Source organism: Lepisosteus oculatus, chromosome 18 (assembly GCF_040954835.1).
Source record: "Lepisosteus oculatus isolate fLepOcu1 chromosome 18, fLepOcu1.hap2, whole genome shotgun sequence".
In the NCBI taxonomy this organism is placed as follows: Eukaryota; Metazoa; Chordata; class Actinopteri; order Semionotiformes; family Lepisosteidae; genus Lepisosteus; species Lepisosteus oculatus.
Window position 1 is genome coordinate 19,192,804 of NC_090713.1, and position 16,844 is coordinate 19,209,647.

The 16,844-nt window shown below is 40.9% G+C and overlaps 1 protein-coding gene across 1 annotated transcript in view; it reads left to right on the forward strand.

Annotated features, from left to right (window-relative positions):
- LOC102684379 (NACHT, LRR and PYD domains-containing protein 3-like) overlaps window positions 1-16,844 on the forward strand; it is a 154,754-nt gene that overhangs the window by 11,205 nt on the left and 126,705 nt on the right. The window contains exons 6-8 of the mRNA XM_069180191.1: window positions 4,317-4,614; window positions 5,004-5,076; window positions 10,369-12,145. Of these exons, the coding sequence (XP_069036292.1) occupies window positions 4,317-4,614; window positions 5,004-5,076; window positions 10,369-12,145 (2,148 nt within the window). The remainder of the gene's footprint in view (window positions 1-4,316; window positions 4,615-5,003; window positions 5,077-10,368; window positions 12,146-16,844) is intronic.

The window sequence follows — 16,844 nt, forward strand, 5'->3', positions numbered from 1 at the left end:
TGATGGTGGAGTTGGCAGCTGTAATTATTATTGTTAATAGGGACCTGTCCATCACTCTGATATTATAATTATTGATTATAATGTCCAGCCTTTTGTCCTCACAGTGGAACCTGGTCAGTACGAGCTGTAGTCATGTGCAGTCTGAGTCAAAAGGGTAACGTGCACTAGGAGATAGACAGACACTGGTAGGAGCAGAAAAACGCTTGACACCCTCATTGTATAGAATAAAATAATTTACTGCTTGGCAATTTGTGAAAGCAATAGAATAGATACACGGAATGTTAGGCTATGTAGTTAAAAAATGGAATTTACTGAAGAGCATTTTGTTAAAGTTGAGTAACACACCAGTGAGGCCTCATTTATAATTGTGTACAGTATTGTTTAGACATTGGTCGCTGTGTACAATGTTTTGGTGACAAAGAGATTACTGCTCTGCAGTTAGTCGAGAGAAGAGTAACCAGATACAGCCTTGTGCTCACAGGAATGTCTAACAGGGTTAAAAGAACTGTACCTGTATATAAGAGTGATGGAGGGGAGTCTGATTCAAGATCAAGACAGCCTCTCCTGAACATCACATACTGTATGTATCTATAGACACATGTACGACGAACAAGAGTGTTTCTGATGGGATACATATGGTTGCCGTCCTTCAGCCCATTGTCCAGGTGTGGAGATAGTAGAATCATGAAAAAACTGTATCGATGTTGTTCTCAGGGTCAGTTTATCAAGACCCTGGTTAACTGGGCCCAGTTTTTTGTCCATGAAGAGCTAATGACCCCGAGGTATAGATTACCGAACCATCTCTACCTTTCTTACTTAGTTTTGAGCAAAGTGTGAGAAGGCTAAAGATGTTATAGCCAAAAAGTGTTACTAAAGTCTACAGCTACGAACATACATGAGTGATCAAAAAGTTTGTATCCAAGGCAGATACTGTATGAACACAGACACACATGTGTTGAGGAGGTGTAATTGATCACAGGAGTGACAAGCAGTAGAATATAGAACCTGGATTCCTCAAAACATGTCTGTGCTCTTGAAATTGTTTTCACCTCATGTGTGACAGAAGCAGGGATCTATAGAACCAGCTCCCAGCTGTGTGTCCATGAACACTGAATCTACAACAGATCAACCACTGGAGTGAGGAAGAGGAGCTCCACTAGGACACACAGTCCATTTACACAATAAGATGAACCTGGATTTATAGAACTGATTTCCCTCTTAGTTGTATTGGCAATACATTGATGTCAACCTGATGCTGATGGTGGTTCTGGCAGCTGTAATTATGCATGAGTTCTGTAGTCATGTCAGGTCAGAGTCAACAGGGTGATGTGCAGTAGGAGATATACAGACACTGGTAGGGTCATGCAAACACTTGATGCCTGCAATGAATAATATAATTTACCTCTAGACAGTGTGCAAAAATAAAAATGACACAGAATGTTAAGTTATATTTAAAAGCAAAGTAAGGTTTAGTTAAAAACAAAAAATTTATTGAATGACATTTTGTTAAAATTAAATAAAGCACTAGTGAGGCCTCATTTGAAATTATTCAGTTTTTCAAAGAATTTGGTCAATGTGTACAACATTTTGCTAACAAACAGATCACTGCTCTGCAGTTAGCCCAGAGAAGAGGAACTAGATACAATCCTGGGCTCAAAGGAATGTCTAACACTGATAGTTAAAATAACTAAATCTATCAAGTCTTATAGGATTGACTAAGGGGAGTCTGATTCAAGATTATAGAATCTTAAAGATATAGACACAGTCTATAGGGACATGAGGTGAAACTGCAGAGGAGTGCATTTTAAACCGAGGATAGGAGGCCCTTCCTTACACAAAGAGTTGTTGGAGTGTGGAACATGCAACACAGCCATGTGGGTGATATCGATACCCTGGTGTCTTTCAAGAAAACACAGAATGAGATATGAAACAGTTAGCTATTAACTACCAAACTGGCTGAACGGGCTCCTCTAGTGACTATAGTCTAGCTGTGTAAATCAGGAGCACTATTTGTACCTGCTGGGTTTTTCATTTTTTCATTTTCATTTTCTGTGTTGAATTCCTGCTGCTTTTGTAAGATTTATAATTTAAAGTGGACCAGAGAAGGATTTATACATAATTCAATTGAATATATAATCTGACTCTGTGAATGATGAAAATAGTAAGAGATGAGAAGATCCCAGGTAAAATACACTACTGATTGGAACAAGTAATAGGTTAATTCCATGCTGAAAAGAGAAGAAAGAAAACACAACGTTTTGGCCGTGCAGCCTTCTTCAGGTGTCCTGAAGAAGAAGGCTGAAGAAGGCTCCACAGCCGAAACGTTGTGTTTTCTTTCTTCTCTTTTCAGCATGGAATAAACCTATTACTTGTTCCTTTGCAGCTTACGCATGCTGACGCAGCTACCCACCTGAACTACTACACTACTGATTTATCACTTATACCTACATCACCAGCAACATGATCAATGTATGACTTCAGCTTAGCAGTTCTGCCTCTCCAGTTGAAAAGTCTCTAGTTGCTCCAGTTTGGAAACCAGCAGAAACACCCTGGAGTTCCGGCTCATGTTCACACACTGGGACTGTGTGCTGCCCCCTGCAGGCTCTTTCCTTCAGGCCATGAAGAGGGAAAGGGGCTGTGAGGCTGGAGGTGAAGAGAGAGATCAACCCCAATACCAGCACAGTCACACATGAACATCACAATGGCAGCAGCAGAGACACTTGAACACTGACCGTGTGTGTTTCAAGTCACATGTGGCCATGTACTTTAGCCTAGTGTCAAGGTGGGGAGAGGAAAATATGATGGAAAGACAGTTTTAGAATCCAAACCAGAAATCAACAGAGGTCAACCAGAGGTCAACAGAGCCAGATTTATTAATCCTGCAGAACAGGAGTTTTCCAATGACAGAATCCACTGTCTAATCAACAGTTCTCAAAAATAGAAGCAGCTGCTTATCAACACATTTTTGTGTCAAAAAAGCTCATTCCACTTTCTATGTTCAGTTTTGCACTAAAAATATTCACATCTCCAGAACCCAGTCAAATGCACCCAGGTTGCACAAAAATGCTGAAAATAAAAACACAGTTCTATTACTAGTATATTCTCGTGATGAATGGATGGAGCAGTGTGTAACCACTGTAGACATGATCAGAGAAGCACAGGTGCTGAGGATCAATGAGCTATAATTCAATACAGGAGTGACGAGCAGCACAATATAGAACCTGGATTTCTCAAAACACGTCTGTGCCTTTGAAGGTGAAGAGAGAGATCAACCTCAATACCAGCACAGCCTCTCCGGTGCTCATCATATAGGCATTAACAGGTGTGGAGAGAGGAGATTAATGAAAAAATATATTGGTGCTGCTCACAGAGTCAAGCTGGAGAGAACAGGGTCAACAGGGCCCAGCTCTGTGTCCTTGAAGAGTGGCCTATTAAGACTCCTGCACACTCAGCACACAGTGCTCTGGCCAAATCATGACAGAGCAGAAGGAAGAACATGAAGCACCTGGAATATCTCATTGTCTGTACTGGTACAGCAGAATGAGACCTCAGATCAGGGAAATGGTTTCTCCACCATAAAGCATCGCACACAGGTGTCTCCCATTCCCAGCATGTCTTCAAGGTCATGTGAAGACCTGGTAATGGTGAAAGGAGCAGGACAGTGATGTCTGGGAGCTCCTGGTCATGAACTGCCATGGAGGCAGCTGTTACAAGAGGGCTGTTTGGCTCTGGGTTGTGAAGGTTCACTTCAGCAGCTGGAAGGTGGAAACTCTAAACAATAAAAAAAAATAGTAGGACTACTTAGATTTCTCAGTTAAATCATTTGGTTTTGCTATTTTATAGAATAATGTATATCACATGCAATTTTAAATCTAGATAAAATGTTAATTTTTAAAATTCATAGAAGTAAACAAAATAATATATATTCCTGAGAGGACAGACTGTGTCACAGCAAAGTGATTTAGGAAAAACACACATTCTTAATCAAGAAAACATGTAACAAAAACAGGATATCAATCTGTTCACATGAATAAGACAATTTACTTTAAATTGTGGGTGTGTGTCTCCTCTTTTCCAGAGCTCTGTGTTTGTTTGTGTTTGTCTCTCCTCTTGTCCTCAGCTCTGTCTTTCCCTCCTCCTGTCTTGAACTCTTTATGGGTGTTTCCATGTCTTATTTCTCCTGTCCTGAATTCTTGTGCCCTGCATTTTGTTTGTGCAAGAATCATTATAGAGGGGTTCAACATGACTTCTGTGACTCCTGGTCTCTGAGTTAAAGGCACAATGTGAAGATCTCTGGCTATTTTCTTTGCTCACAGATCTGCTGGGCATGAAAACTTGTCCTGTGATTTCTGCATTGAGACGAAGTTCAGAGCTGTGAAACACTGTGTCACCTGCATTGCCTCCTACTGTGAGACACACGTCCGACAGCACTACACAGTTCCAGCCCTGCAGAGACACAGACTGGTGGACATCTGTGGAGACCAGGAGCCCAGTCTGTGTCAGCAGCACCACAGAGCTCTGGAGCTGTTCTGTAAGACTGATCAGACTCACATCTGCAGTCTGTGTTCAGTGCAGGAACATAGGGGCCATGACACCATCTTTATGTCAGAACAGGTAATGACACAGGTAAGATACTTCAGTCACACTTTCTGAAATCAGACCTGTGCTGAATATTGACACACTTTCTGCTGTCTGTTCCCTGTGCTCACAGTTCTGTAGTGACCCGTGTGGCTGAATTAATACACACTCATCACTGAGGGCAGCTGAATATCTGTGTGGTGTTTATTTCACATGAACCATACAGTGTAAAACATTAGTGACCAGAACTCAATATCTCAGTACAAAAACACTGAGGGATAGTCTCTTATTCTTACTGTCGAACTGTTTCAGTATGGATGCTGTCATTCTGTCTTTATGAAAGCTTCAGATCTCTTGATTCCTTTAAATCTGCCAATTGTAACTCTTCCAGAGGTCTTACCTTTTTCTCTGCTTTGTATGTTCAGGATGTGAGGAGGGCTGTGACAGGTGAACCTGAGGATTTCTGCACAGGAGGATTCCGGGAGACTGTCCAAACAGGTTAGTGTTTAAGAGTGTCTCTCAGGAGAAGGACACACCAGGTCTCTGTGTGTGAATGAGTGTGCTTTGGCAACTTGAATCAAGTAAACATAATAATTTAAAGTCTTACCCACAGATACTAAATATACAGTCTACACTTTATTGATACAACACTAAAACATGCATAACAAACCAACAAGAATAAAATAATATATTTGTGAATCAATCTGCTTTAATATGAATTGTTGATCATTCACTCGGGGGTTAAAGATGAGCCAATAACAAAGCTAAAATATATCAACTATTATTATTGTCTAACTTGTAGGTTATATGAATCTCAGTGTCATAGATATATCAGTGGTTAAATCACATTCATATTCTCAAAGACAAGTAAATATGCATTTACTATCCTGAACTACTTTATTAACACAAGTGAAATAATAGTTAAACCCAAGAGAATTATAGTGTTAATATAGAAGTTTTGTACTTCTAAATCAAGGAACTTGTGGCCATTGGATGAATTTGAACTTCCTGCTGATGTCAGAGCTGAGCAAGGTTCATGCTGTAGTTTCTCCAGTTGCTTGCTCTGTGCTGGGAGTGTCCTGGTGGAGAGAGAGAGGAAGAGAATGATTTTGCCTCACATTACTGATGACAACTCCGCAAGGAAGTTAGCATCTTACTGAACTCCAGTCTCTAAAACCATCTGTGCACAGTCATCTGCTTATGGGCAAAGTAAGACCATAAAAGACAAGGTTCGTCTGAGCTGCACCTTTTTACTGAAGATGCTTGGATATTCAGAATAATGACAAAAGAGCCCAAAAGGCAAAACATAACAATCAGTTTGTGAAAAACAAGATTTCTTCTGTTTTTTTACTGTTGCACTCTCTCAACCTGAAGTCTTTGAACTGTCACGCCCTTCTCTGTCCTGTCCCTAGTTTCCGGTCTGCTGTCCTTCCGGTTCCTCTCTTTCCCTTGGGCTATATATTTCCAGGTCTTGCACTCTGTCCTCGCTCAGCATTGACATTCGGATGTCCTGAGACCCGCCTAGCACCAGGGCGCCCCACGTCCGCTCCCTGAGGGCATAGGTTTCTATACGGCATTCCCAAACTCTTTGCACTAATGAGCCCGGGCCTTTTTCCCATCTCGCAGCTACCCATATGGGTCTTTTTCCGCTCTCCTGCTCCCCATGGTTAGTCCCTTTGGACGTCCGTGACAGTACCTGTATCAGGTCCACTCATAGTCTGCTTTTTTCAGGACTAAAATAGTCCATTTCTTTCAGGGTCTCCCAATGCTGTATGCTTTGACTCTTTAAATTGTCACCTGCTGAACACTGCGCTGAAGGGAAAAAATGGTCAATTTAAATCACTTAGAATTGCATTTAAAACCTAAGGAGTCTGTGACAGAATCCCCTTTGATGGTAGCTGAATGTTAGGGAATTGCACACATTAACTCCTGACTTGACTTGACTGGATCTTTTGCGTTGCATGTGGACCAACTGTATATCATTGTATTTAACCATTTTAACTCTAATAACTTTAACTGTATGGCTTTCTTGTACTTTATGAAAAAAGTAGTGAAATGAGGCCTCAACTCTGCCATTTTGGCTGGTCTGCCCACTCTGTCTTGTTTTTTACTGGCAGGCTGACACAGAAACACTGTACCAGCTCAGGGTCTGACTCTCCTGAGCTGACAAGGACCGTTCACTCCCTGAATACTCACATAGTTAAACCTGGCTTCACACAGGAGACACCAGTCCCCTAATAACCTCCTGCTGATTGAACACTCATTCTCCCCGGGTATTTAGAGTATCTATACATCTCCCTCTGGTATCCTAATATATACTTAGGTGTCCAGATCCAGGAGCCCTGTTACAGAGCTAAAAAAACTAAACTGTTTTAATAAGTAGCCTCTTCAAGGTCCAAGATTTCAATTTTACTGTTTCCTTGTTGTGGTAGTGCTGAAAAAGACTTTATTTTAGCTTCCATTACAATATTCATTTCTTTTTTCACATGTCCTCTGTTGGTCTAATATCTTTTTTACCTGTGCTTGTTGCAGTTCATTATACTCTGCTACTGTAAGATAAACTCGCTGCTGCAGCTGCTCCTGCAAGAGCCCAACTCTGACAGCCAGCTGCTGATCCTCAGTTAACTATTCCCAGCTGCTGGAGCACATGTGTTCTTGTGGAGCTCTGAGACCTTGATCATGTAAACTCCACTGCTGCTTCAGCTGGGCTTCTTGAACCAGATCTTGCTCTGGTACTTACTCTTCAGTCTTCTTATCTTTAGAAACCCTCATTAAATTGAGGTCAGTGCACACTGGGGTCCAGATGCTCTACTTTGTTGTTGCAACTGGTTCCCCATGTGAATTTCTACCCATCTACAGCAAAGGCTCATGCTGCTTATCCATGATGAAGCCTGCCCTACACAAGAGTGGTATGCAAAATCCTACATACTGTAAGAGTTTATGAAGATCTAATTAGAAGATAAAAACTGTGAGAAAAAGTCCTACAAATGATTTTTTTTCCTCATGGCACCAGAGCACCACCTTAGATAATATAGTATATAATAATAACCTTAAAATGTGAGTTAACAATTGTGGCACTACATGCGGGGGGTGTGTTCAATGTAATCCTTTGTAATCACAGCTGCACTAATGAAAGATGGGCGGCAGCTGTGAGAACTCACAGGCACACTGAGCACCTCCCCGAAAAGGATAAGCAGGGTGAGGATCTGTGCACCGGCAGTCCCAGAAGGGATTGTAACCGAGTGTGAGGCTGTTTCTTTTAACCTGTCCTGTCTCTATACCGGGGCAGGCTTACCATTTTTCCACAATTAAAATTTTTATTTTTGGCCTTGCGCTCCCTTCCTGTTCTCCCAGACTGGACCCTGTTAAACAAGGTAAATCCAGTCTGGTCCCCGCTGCCAAGCGGGGTCTTTTTAGAGGCTAGACCACAGTTAGAGTCCAGCCTGGGCGCCACTCTACACAACGGTGCTGCGCTGCTTCACATAACGGCGCATTTTCTCACTAACCTCACAGATGGGGCGCCGACTCACTCATTCACCGCGGCTCCTTCCACTGCCGCATAGTTACACAAAATACATAACAAATTAAGCCAAGAATAATTAGAATGCTTATACGATGTATTATATAACCACAGACATAGCATACTTATTTTTTCAATGTGAAAGTGCTAAGACTTAACCTGTGTTGTAATACTGTACACTCCCAACATATAACATAACAACGTATAATATAGTCTACAATCAAAATGTAAAATAAACACTAATGTACTAATGCTTCTGTACACTATTTGATGAAAGCAGCAAAAAATTATAGAAGTTTCACTGTACTGTATGATTAGTGTAGGAAAGTACTAATGGGTGAACATTATTTTTTTATTATTAAAATATAATCAACCTAATGTTAGACACAATGATTCATTAAAGATTCACTGTGCCTCCTGGCAGTTTTACAGAGTAGTGCAGTCCTATATTTTTACATATTATTTGAAAAGAAAAAGATGCACAAAAATGTAATGTAAAAATATTAAAACAAGGTAAAAATACTACATAGGTTTAAAAATAAAAGTTTGGAATATCAATGGTGCACTATACTGGTAGGTAAATTGCTTATGATTAGTGTTTGTTTCTGTTAGAGTGGGCTGCTAGAGCAATAGGATCCTATGCAGGACTCTAGAGTGGAGAAAACACTGAGCAGAATCGCAAGGCAAAAAACGAAAACCAGGAGGCAGGTGAGTAAGTCGGTACACAGGGTGGCGAACAGGAGGCAACAATCCAAATCACTAGGCAAAAATCCAATCCGGGAAGCAGGCGAGACGATCGAACACGGAGGCGTAAACGGGGAAGCAGCAATCCAAATCACAAGACGAAAGAGTAAACGAAAGACAGACTAGGAATTCGAAAACCTGAGACAAACCAGAAGTAAACCGCGCACTAGGGAGCTCTAAGAGAATCCGCAATAAGGAGCGGGGAAGTGAGGAAAAGGAGAACTAAAATAGAGACGGAAGAGAAGGTGATTGGCGTTACTTGCGGCGTGAGCTTGTCTTACCGGGTGTGTGCGTGGGAATGCAAGAAGGGAGAGCGGCACGAGTGGAATGCGTAACAGTTTCATATACTTCAGTGAATCTTATACAGAACAGTGTACTTACGACGTGAAATACAGAGCTTGTACTGTATATTTAGGATAAAAAAACAAGAAAAGATGTCCTTAAGATGTTCTTAAAAATAAGTAAAAAGATAGGGTAAACAAATAAATGAAGTATAATCTGTATATGATTTTCTGTTGGAAAAAAAGTCATTGTGATTTAACAGAAATGAAAAAAAAATGGACGCCTTTCTCCTATTAGTCTGTTAAACCGAGGGTTTACTTTGTTCACTCAGATAGCCCTTGTTTCCTGAATTTCATTACAGTTCATTATATTTCTCCTACAGTATACTGTATGTTACTGTTTTGTTACTTTATTTGTTATTAATCAAATAGATCTGATTCTGAAGGTGATTGGGTACACATGAGCTAATTTAGAATCGCTGCTACAAGAGGTGGGCTCTTATCCAACCAAGCTATTTCAGATTCTAGATCTACTATTCATTTGCTAAAAAAGTTGTAGAATATTTTTCACTTGTATATTGAGGGGTAGGGTGTTTGGTCTTTACTCTAAGGCAACTAAGGGTGACAATTTTGAAAGGGATCTCTATAGACACTGTATATATATTCATGTTGGTTTGCAGTGCACATTTTGCTGTTGTTTCAATAAATTACTTTTTGTGTAATTTTAATCCATGTGTGAATATTGCTTTACTAATCCAATTTTAATTGTTCCAGTAAATTCAACAATCACGTCAATACAGTGGATCGATATTTTAAATATTTTAAGGAATAGTAAATTGCAGTAAATATTATGACACATTTGGCTTTTGACACAATGGTCAGTCAGCATCTTGAACTACAGCTTGGCTTTCTGATATCCAGGATAGAGCTGAATCAGTCATCATTCTAAGTAATGAAAATAACTCCCATGAGGAAATTTTCTTCATGAGAGGATGTGTCTGTCAGGCTTGGAGAGACCAGGACATGAGTATCAGAGGGCGATTAAAAATGAGGAGTCACTGCTGGAGCTCCAGCTAGGACACCTAATGGACTGTGTCTGTGACTCTGGACTTTATCTGTGTCCATCTGTTCTGATGGACCTCAAGAGCTGGTGACCCTTTAAGAGATCTGTCATCACATCACACTGTCAGGATTTCTCCTGCAGCCTCAGACTCTCTTCACTATCATGTGTACTTTCTGTTTTAGGGTGGCTGCAAACTCTGAAAGACAAACACAAGGATGCTCTGAAGAGGAAGTTTGAAGTTGTGTCTGAGGGAATTGCTAAGCCAGGAGAGCAGACCCTCCTGGATGACGTCTTTACACATGTGTGGATAACTGAGGGCAGCTGTGTTGAGGTGAATCATGGACATGAGGTCATCCAGGTAGGAACTGTCTCCAAAAGCACAAAATCAGAGCTCCGCTCCATCAAGTGCAGCGATATTTTCAAACCCCTGGAAGGACAGACCATTCCAATCAGGACTGTAATGATGAAGGGAGTCGCTGGCATCGGGAAAACATTCTCTGTGCAGAAATTAATTCTCGACTGGGCTACTGGAAAAGACAACCAGGACTTTGACTTTATATTTTTTCTTCCATTCCGTGAATTAAACTTGATCACATCAGAAATGAGTTTACAGGAAGTGGTTCAGTGTTTCTGTCCAGAGATAAAATCCTCTAATGTTTTAGATAACTGTAAAGTCCTGTTTATCTTTGATGGTCTGGATGAAAGCAGACATCCTTTGAACTTTCAAACAAACCAGATCTGGTCTGATGTGAAAAAGCAAACTTCAGTGGACCTGTTGTTAACAAACCTCATCAAGGGAAACTTTCCCATTGAATCCTCCATCTGGATCACTTCCAGACCAACTGCAGCAGGTCTGGTCCCTCCAGAGCTCATCAACAGGGTGACAGAGGTCCAGGGGTTTGAAGATCAGCAGAAGGAAGAGTACATCAGAAAGAAGTGTAAGAACAGAGCTCTAGCAGAGAAAATTATTTCACATATAAAGACACTGAGGAGTCTTTACATTTTGTGCTATGTCCCTGTTTTCTGCTGGATTGTAGTTACTGTTCTGGAGCACACATTGGAAGAGAATAGTGGGGACAATCCAAAGACTTTGACAGATTTCTATACAGTCTTTCTCATTGTCTTACTGACAGCAAAGGAACAGAAGAAAGAGAAAGAAAATGTCCTCAAGTCAAATCAAGAAGCAATTCTGAAGCTGGGAAAACTGGCTTTTGAAAGTCTGAAGAAAAACATCATTGTATTCTATGAAAAAGATCTGAGAGAATATGACATCGATCTCAACTCTCCCCTTTACTCAGGGGTGTGCAAGGAAATATTCAAACAAAATTCAGCCTTGTTTCGGGAAAAGGTGTACTGCTTTTTACACCTGACTGTCCAGGAGTATTTTGCAGCTCTGCATGTTTTTGGTTCCTATCAAAACTATAATATTAACCCACTACAGAAAACAATTTGGTTTTTTTCCTGGTTGAAACAATTTCTTTATCCATCTATTATTCCATTATTCAGTCTGAATAAAAGTGCTCTAGAAAGAGCCATCCAGAGCAGAACTGGTCACCTTGATCTATTTGTCCGATTCCTTTTGGGGATGGGTATGAAAAACAACCAGGAGCTTCTGAAGGGATTCCTGTCAGGCACAAAAGATCACTCCAGTGACATCCAGGAAACAGCAGGATACATCAAGGAGCTCATTAGAGAAATTTCCTCTCCTGAAAGATGCTTCAACCTTTTCCACTGTCTGAGTGAACTGAAGGACAAGTCTTTAATGGATGAGTTCAATGTGACTCTGGATAAAGTAAAACGTTCAGGACAAAGACTCTCACCTTCCCAGTGTTCAGCACTCGCCTATTTCTCACTGCTGTCTGAGAAAGAGATTGATGTCTTCAACATGAGTGAATATGCTACATCAGAGGAATGTGTACGGAGATTGTTACCTGTGGCAAAGATAACAAAAACCCTTAGGTAAGTACCTCAGATTTACTTCACATGCAAGGTAAGATGTTGAGAAAAACTGTCCCTGTGAGGGGACTTCCGGCTAGGTGCTCAGTGATGTAAATGTGTTCTCATGCTCTTGTTCACTTTTCATTTTTAATTGTTAAAACTCATTATTTTTACTATTTTAAATGAGTTATTATTTATTCTACAGTCCATAACTTTGTCTAAACCTAAAGCTTATTGCAGTTTGCCAAGTGAAGAGCTTGCAGCTACAGGTATCGGCCCAACTGCATCTTCCCTTTTCTTTGGCTGGTATAGCTGTAGCCACAATCGCAGCGGTATTTCCAGAACTGCAAAACCTCAGAAAAGGATAGCCTTTTCTGCAGCTTTTTCAGCTCTATTGTGGCTCTGAGCCACAAGCTTGACTCCAATACATTGACTGTAAACTTGCAGGACCAGCGACTTCTCAACCTGGGACACACAGCCAAAGACTTGTTGGTCCATGTCTCAGAGCTGAAGGTGGCTCAAAGTCAACAGCTGTCAAGGCCAAGCTGACAGAGCTAGAGAACTGTAATAGAAGACAGGATCTACAGATTGTGGGCTTGTCTGAGTAAATTGAAGGGCCTCGTGCTACTATATGTTCTCTAAGTTGTTTTTTTGGGAGCTGCTGGGGAAATAAGTAATTGAAGCCCCTGCTCCCTTGCTCCTGGCCCAGGGCTTTACCCTGTCATCATGTGATTACACCAGTATGAAGAGAAGGAATCGGTGCTGCAGGTGGCGACGGTTCATGCAAGTTTCAAGACCTCTGTGTGCTACTCATTTCCAGGGCAGCTGTTTTGGGAAGGGGTTGAAGGGCTGTAGGGGTTTAGTTTTTTTTCTTTCTAACTTTTTTTCAGTTTATTTCATGGTTTAGTTTTTGAGGCATCTGGATATCTCCCATTCCACTACATCCCTCATTTTCGACAGCTAGTGTATTTATTATGTCTCTTACTGGATAGTGACTAATCAAATTAGTCAAATTTGTGAGCTGGAATGTTGAAGGTTTAAATCATGCAGTAAAATGCAGGAAAGTAATCTCAAATCGCAGGCAGCTGAAGTTAGGAATCAAATTACTTGAATAACTTCTTCTCTCTGAGCAGTTCTCTGTCTATGGCAATTGCCCAAGACAAACCTGTTATATTGCAAAGAAGACCCAGACTATATAGATGCAGCCACTATGCCCTACCACAGCACACCAACCAGTGAACCTCACTGGCCAAGAAAGATCGATACGTGGCACTTGAGGTACATTAGATGTTATTGAAAACATTAACTTTATTTAATCTGTCATACTCCTATGAATCCATTTAATATAGAATATTAATATGGAATCATGAAACTAAAAGGAAATTTTGGTAGCTGAAAATATGTTTCTGAATGTCATTAAAATATTAATTTATTAATTTAAATATATTTACAGTATGTAGTGGTAGTGTATTCCCTTTTTTCACAAAAATCTGCATCAAATTCTTTAACTGTTTACATGGAAAATGAAAGTTTTATGTAATATATATATTTAATAATCACATGAATGAGGTAGCCAAACGATAAATATTGTCAGTGGTGGGAGTAAAAACAAGTTCTACCAGTTGTTTGGAGAGAGTAAGAGAACTTAAAGATGTCTTAAACAGAAATCACAATTGAGGTCTTTAGGTGCATATTTGCTTTTAAATACTTATCATTAAAGACACTGTATAATATATTTTCTAATTAAAATGTAAAGTAAGAAAGCAGTATGAAGTTTTGTGGTGTTATGTTACCCCTTCACTCTTCTTCTTTCCCAATTTGATAATGAGGATGCTGGGACCCCCTGCTGAGTGAGAAGTGAAGAAGAGTGGGGAAGTGTGACAGGCGAAATGTGAAAAAAAGAGGAATTTAATATGAGAAATTCAGTGACACAGGTCATGCAGTAGAGTTATATTTTACTTGACCTTCTTGTTCTTAAGCATTATTATACATTTGCAGCTATACATAGTTTAAACCTGTAGGGCAGTACTTTTCACTGTAGCAACACAAACATGTTTTAACTTAATATTTAACCAACAAATAATTTGAAATCTTTTAAAACAGAAGTTATTAACCTTATATGATGACCATCCTAAACACACACCAGTAATGAAATTACATCTCAGATGCCTATCAGAACCTCCAGGTAGGTGCTGTTACAGAACCTAGTAGTCCTTGTCTTGTCTTAATAGACCTAAGCCATCTACCAGAGGGGAGAGAAGTAAGCAGAGCATGGGCTGGATGGGAAAGGTCAGTAAGGATCTTTAGAACTTTGCGTTTCAGACAAGAGAGTCCACAGAGGGAAGGGGGTGTCCTACAACTTTGGAAGTGATACAAGCTACTGTCTCTAGTGGTTTTCTTGTCCTGGGCAGAAATATTGCCAAACCAGTTATGGAGAAGGACAAAATGCTCTCGATGATCTATAGAAAAGGGTAATTGCTTCCTGCAACACTTCAAAAGAACAGCATCTGGTTAGCTTTCTTGACCATGATGAATGATATATTTCAGCTATTTTATTCCTGCATACTGACTCATCATTGCTTGTGATGAGCCCTACAAGAATAGGGTCATCTGAGAACTTGAACATTTTGACTGAACCAGAATGTGAAATAGTCATTTGTGTACAGAGAGTAAAGGAGAGGCGATATGCACAACACCACGGATCTCCTGTGCTCAGTATGAGAGGCTTAGAAAAGATATCCTTCATTCAGCTTCACCAGCTGCTTCCTATCAGAAAGGAAATCCAGTAGCCAATAATACAGAGTCTGATCAATACCCACCTCTGCTAGCTTATCAAAAAGATTGAGAGGGGTGATCATATTAAAAGCAGAACTATAGTTAATAAAGAGGATCTGGGTATATGTGCTGGGTGCTTATAGATGTTGAAAGCCCCATGGAGCCCCAGGGAAACTTTATCCTCCATTGAACTGTTTGTTGTATAGGCAAACTGGCTTGTGTCCAGGTGCATTCTAGACAGGAAATTGACTATACGTTGCTCAAAAACTTTCAAAATAACAGAAATCAAGGCTATTGATTTGTAGGCAGTTCACGGTGGATTTCTTAGGTACTGGTACTAAAGTTGCTATCTAAAAGCAGTGTGGTATTGTAGCCTGCTTAAGGGATAAATTAAAAATAGCTGTAAAGATAGGAGAAAGATGAGTGGCACAAGATTTCAGATGTAACTGTAGATTTTGGTTGTAGCTGTTGTGTACTGTATGTGGAACCGTGCTCCTGAATAATAAAGGGTGGCTGGAGGGGCTGCACTGGCTGTGTAGAGCAGTCTGCAGCAGGTTGTTTTGTACCTCAAACCTGCAGTAGAATTTATTCAGCTTGTTGAGGAGAATGGGATCATCAGCTGAAGCAATTTGTTTCAACTTGTTGTCTTTGATTAGTTGAAGGCCTGGCCAGATGCCTCAGTTTTCTTTGTTGATTAGTTTATTTTCTAGTGTAAGAGGACACGGGGAAGGGTCATCTCTAACAGGTATTTCCGAAACGAAACGCTGAAAATGCTAGAGATTGACCTTAGCAAGATGGCGGACAAAAAGAATCAGCTGACCAGTAGATGGAAAGGGTCTACCTTAAGAAACAACGAGACACAGCTGAGACGCATCAGGAAGCGGAATATAAGTGGCCCGGAGGCAGTGAACAGCGTGGAAGCCGGTAAGGTGAATGCGTTTTGGAGGAAAAGAGTGGAAAGAGGTGCTTGTTAAGGATCGGGCTAAGGAACAATGAACGACTGCAAGGAGAAAGGTTTATGATTTTGGATTACGGACACTGGTTTAGGATACATCGCGGATTGTCTTTATTACGAACTTTTGGAACTCAGAACGAATCAGGACTAAGGGATTACGGATTACGGACTGTATTAGGAAGACAGTTGTTGGAAGAAACACCACGGATCTGAGGACAGTAAAGTGTGGTGTAAGTACTACCTTCGTTTACATAAACTATCCCCCGGAGACACCACATCTAGTTTGTTCTTATATTCCAGGTTCGGTGTGAGGTGTGGGAAAAGGAGGGAGAGATTGCTGCTGGCAGTGGCTCTCTGTAGACCAGCTGGTTAGTCCTGGCTTAACTAGCGAGAGTTTGTGCACATGAAACGTGACTGTGGGTCCAAGCAAGTCACACTCTTTAGGCGGGAAGAAGACCGGTTCATTCCCGATGTAGCGCTAGTCCTGAATACTAAGATTCAGTTGTTAACAGTTCAGGCCGTAGTTCACTTGTTGATCATGTGAGCATTCACGGTGTGTAATCGCCGGTTCAAGAGGCTTGCTGCTGGGCTAGCCCAAGGCGGATCCTTTGTTTACGTGCGGGCGACCTCCGGTCTCGAATCTTAGAACAAAGTAAAGTCTGGTACTCGGACACACTGGCCGTCATGTGATTGTCCGAGCTGAGTCTGAGAATGTCCTTGAGGGGGCCTCTTCTGGGCCCTCTTCTGGGCCCTGTGCTGCCTGTTTTATCTGGAGGAACTACAGCAATTGGTTGAATGTTCTGCAGGCATTCGAGACCCACGTGGGGTTGTCCTACCCTACCAGTTCCTGATTGGCTGATTGAGGTGGAGGATGAGTAGCAATGCACTCTGACTTTAGGGTAGTAAATCTTGGGATGAGACTCTCCCTTGGAGTCTCACAGACAGTAAGGCACCAGAGATTACCATTTATTAGGGTGGCTGGAGAATCTC